The sequence below is a fragment of the Penaeus japonicus genome, unplaced genomic scaffold, assembly GCF_977035675.1.
Source record: "Penaeus japonicus unplaced genomic scaffold, GWHDUDI00000001_assembly GWHDUDI00000018, whole genome shotgun sequence".
NCBI lineage: Eukaryota > Metazoa > Arthropoda > Malacostraca > Decapoda > Penaeidae > Penaeus > Penaeus japonicus.
Window position 1 is genome coordinate 39,670,540 of NW_028234420.1, and position 2,500 is coordinate 39,673,039.

A 2,500-nucleotide genomic window follows, 5' to 3' on the forward strand; every position below is an offset into this window, starting at 1 on the left:
TCAAAATGACAGCAATAAGAAAACAAACAACAATAGTTATGATGATATTGATAATCATAATGACAATAGTAATAATGATAATGATAATGATGATAATACTCACAATACAAATTAAAATAATAATAAAAATAGCAACGATAATGATGATATCAACAACGATAACAGAATGCAACATCAGTTTACCTGACACGCAGATGAGTCTCCGTGGGCCGATATGTTGCAGTGGAATTGCATACAACGTGTGTGCGAAGCGCTCTCCTCATCAACAATATCAGAAGCGGTTATTTCCGGTCTCATAATAACCAATTCCTCTAAATCTACTTCCGGTCTTGTCGTTATAAAATCATCATCGTCATCGGAATTCTTTTGAGAGAACCTCGACGTGGAAATCGGGATTGCACCGAGACTGTGGGAATTAGCGATGGTACTTGTGGTTCTGTTACTGGTAGAAGCGCTCGGAAGCGTGTGATCGTGGGCGCTTGTTGCAGAGGGTCTTGTAGAAGGGGTTCTTGTGTCAAGAGGAATTGAAGGAGGCGTGGCACTGGATACGGTTGTGCTGATGTTACTGGATGTGTTTGTGGTAGTAGTGCCATCGGGGGTCGTGCGGTTGAGTATTGTGGTACTGTTGGTAGTGTCTGTTACCATCGTAGTGGTACTAGTTTCCAAGGAGGAGGTCCTGGTGATGGTGTTATCACTTGGTATAGTTGTAGTGCTAATGTCACTAAGCACGTCGGTAGTATGAATGTCACTGTATAATATGATATCTGTTCCTGAGTAAAGTATGGTGTTATCTGTCACAGGGTGATGGATGGTATTACCTGTGGTATGATTTGTTATTGTGGAGGTGGTGTTATCTAATATTGTGGTGGTGGTGTCATCTGCTGTAGTGGAGGTGGTGGTGGCATCTGTTATTGTGGAGGTGGTGGTGTCATCTGTTATTGCATAGGTGGTGGTGTCATCTGTTGTTGTGGAGGTGGTGGTGTCATCTGTTGTTGTGGAGGTGGTGGTGTCATCTGTTATTGCGGAGGTGGTGGTGTCATCTGTTATTGCAGAGGTGGTGTCATCTGTTGTTGTGGAGGTGGTGGTGTCATCTGTTATTGCGGAGGTGGTGTCATCTGTTGTTGTGGAGGTGGTGGTGTCATCTGTTGTTGCATAGGTGGTGTCATCTGTTATTGTGGAGGTGGTGGTGTCATCTGTTATTGTGGAGGTGGTGGTGTCATCTGTTATTGCAGAGGTGGTGTCATCTGTTGTTGTGGAGGTGGTGGTGTCATCTGTTATTGCAGAGGTGGTGTCATCTGTTGTTGTGGAGGTGGTGGTGTCATCTGTTATTGCAGAGGTGGTGTCATCTGTTATTGTGGAGGTGGTGGTGTCATCTGTTATTGCATAGGTGGTGTCATCTGTTATTGTGGAGGTGGTGGTGTCATCTGTTATTGCATAGGTGGTGTCATCTGTTATTGCATAGGTGGTGGTGTCATCTGTTATTGTGGAGGTGGTGGTGTCATCTGTTATTGCATAGGTGGTGTCATCTGTTATTGTGGAGGTGGTGGTGTCATCTGTTATTGTGGAAGTGGTGGTGTCATCTGTTATTGTGGAGGTGGTGGTGTCATCTGTTATTGTGGAGGTGGTGGTGTCATCTGTTATTGCATAGGTGGTGTCATCTGTTATTGTGGAGGTGGTGGTGTCATCTGTTATTGTGGAGGTGGTGGTGTCATCTGTTATTGCATAGGTGGTGTCATCTGTTATTGTGGAAGTGGTGGTGTCATCTGTTATTGTGGAGGTGGTGGTGTCATCTGTTATTGCATAGGTGGTGTCATCTGTTATTGTGGAGGTGGTGGTGTCATCTGTTATTGTGGAGGTGGTGGTGTCATCTGTTATTGTGGAGGTGGTGGTGTCATCTGTTATTGCATAGGTGGTGTCATCTGTTATTGCATAGGTGGTGTCATCTGTTATTGTGGAGGTGGTGGTGTCATCTGTTATTGTGGAGGTGGTGTCATCTGTTATTGTGGAGGTGGTGGTGTTATCTGTTATTGCATAGGTGGTGTCATCTGTTATTGTGGAAGTGGTGGTGTCATCTGTTATTGTGGAGGTGGTGGTGTCATCTGTTATTGCATAGGTGGTGTCATCTGTTATTGCAGAGGTGGTGTCATCTGTTATTGCAGAGGTGGTGTCATCTGTTATTGCATAGGTGGTGTCATCTGTTATTGTGGAGGTGGTGGTGTCATCTGTTATTGCATAGGTGGTGTCATCTGTTATTGCATAGGTGGTGTCATCTGTTATTGTGGAGGTGGTGGTGTCATCTGTTATTGTGGAGGTGGTGTCATCTGTTATTGTGGAGGTGGTGGTGTCATCTGTTATTGTGGTGGTGGTGTCATCTGTTATTGCATAGGTGGTGTCATCTGTTATTGTGGAAGTGGTGGTGTCATCTGTTATTGTGGAAGTGGTGGTGTCATCTGTTATTGTGGAGGTGGTGGTGTCATCTGTTATTGTGGAAGTGGTGGTG

The 2,500-nt window shown here is 44.8% G+C and overlaps 1 protein-coding gene across 1 annotated transcript in view; it reads right to left on the minus strand.

The window, feature by feature from the left end:
- LOC122255466 (uncharacterized) overlaps positions 1-2,500 on the minus strand; it is a 17,721-nt gene that overhangs the window by 3,221 nt on the left and 12,000 nt on the right. Inside the window, exon 4 of the mRNA XM_086546427.1 lies at positions 184-2,500. This exon is cut by the window's right edge and continues 2,866 nt beyond it. Within this exon, the coding sequence (XP_086402553.1) occupies positions 184-2,500 (2,317 nt within the window). The remainder of the gene's footprint in view (positions 1-183) is intronic.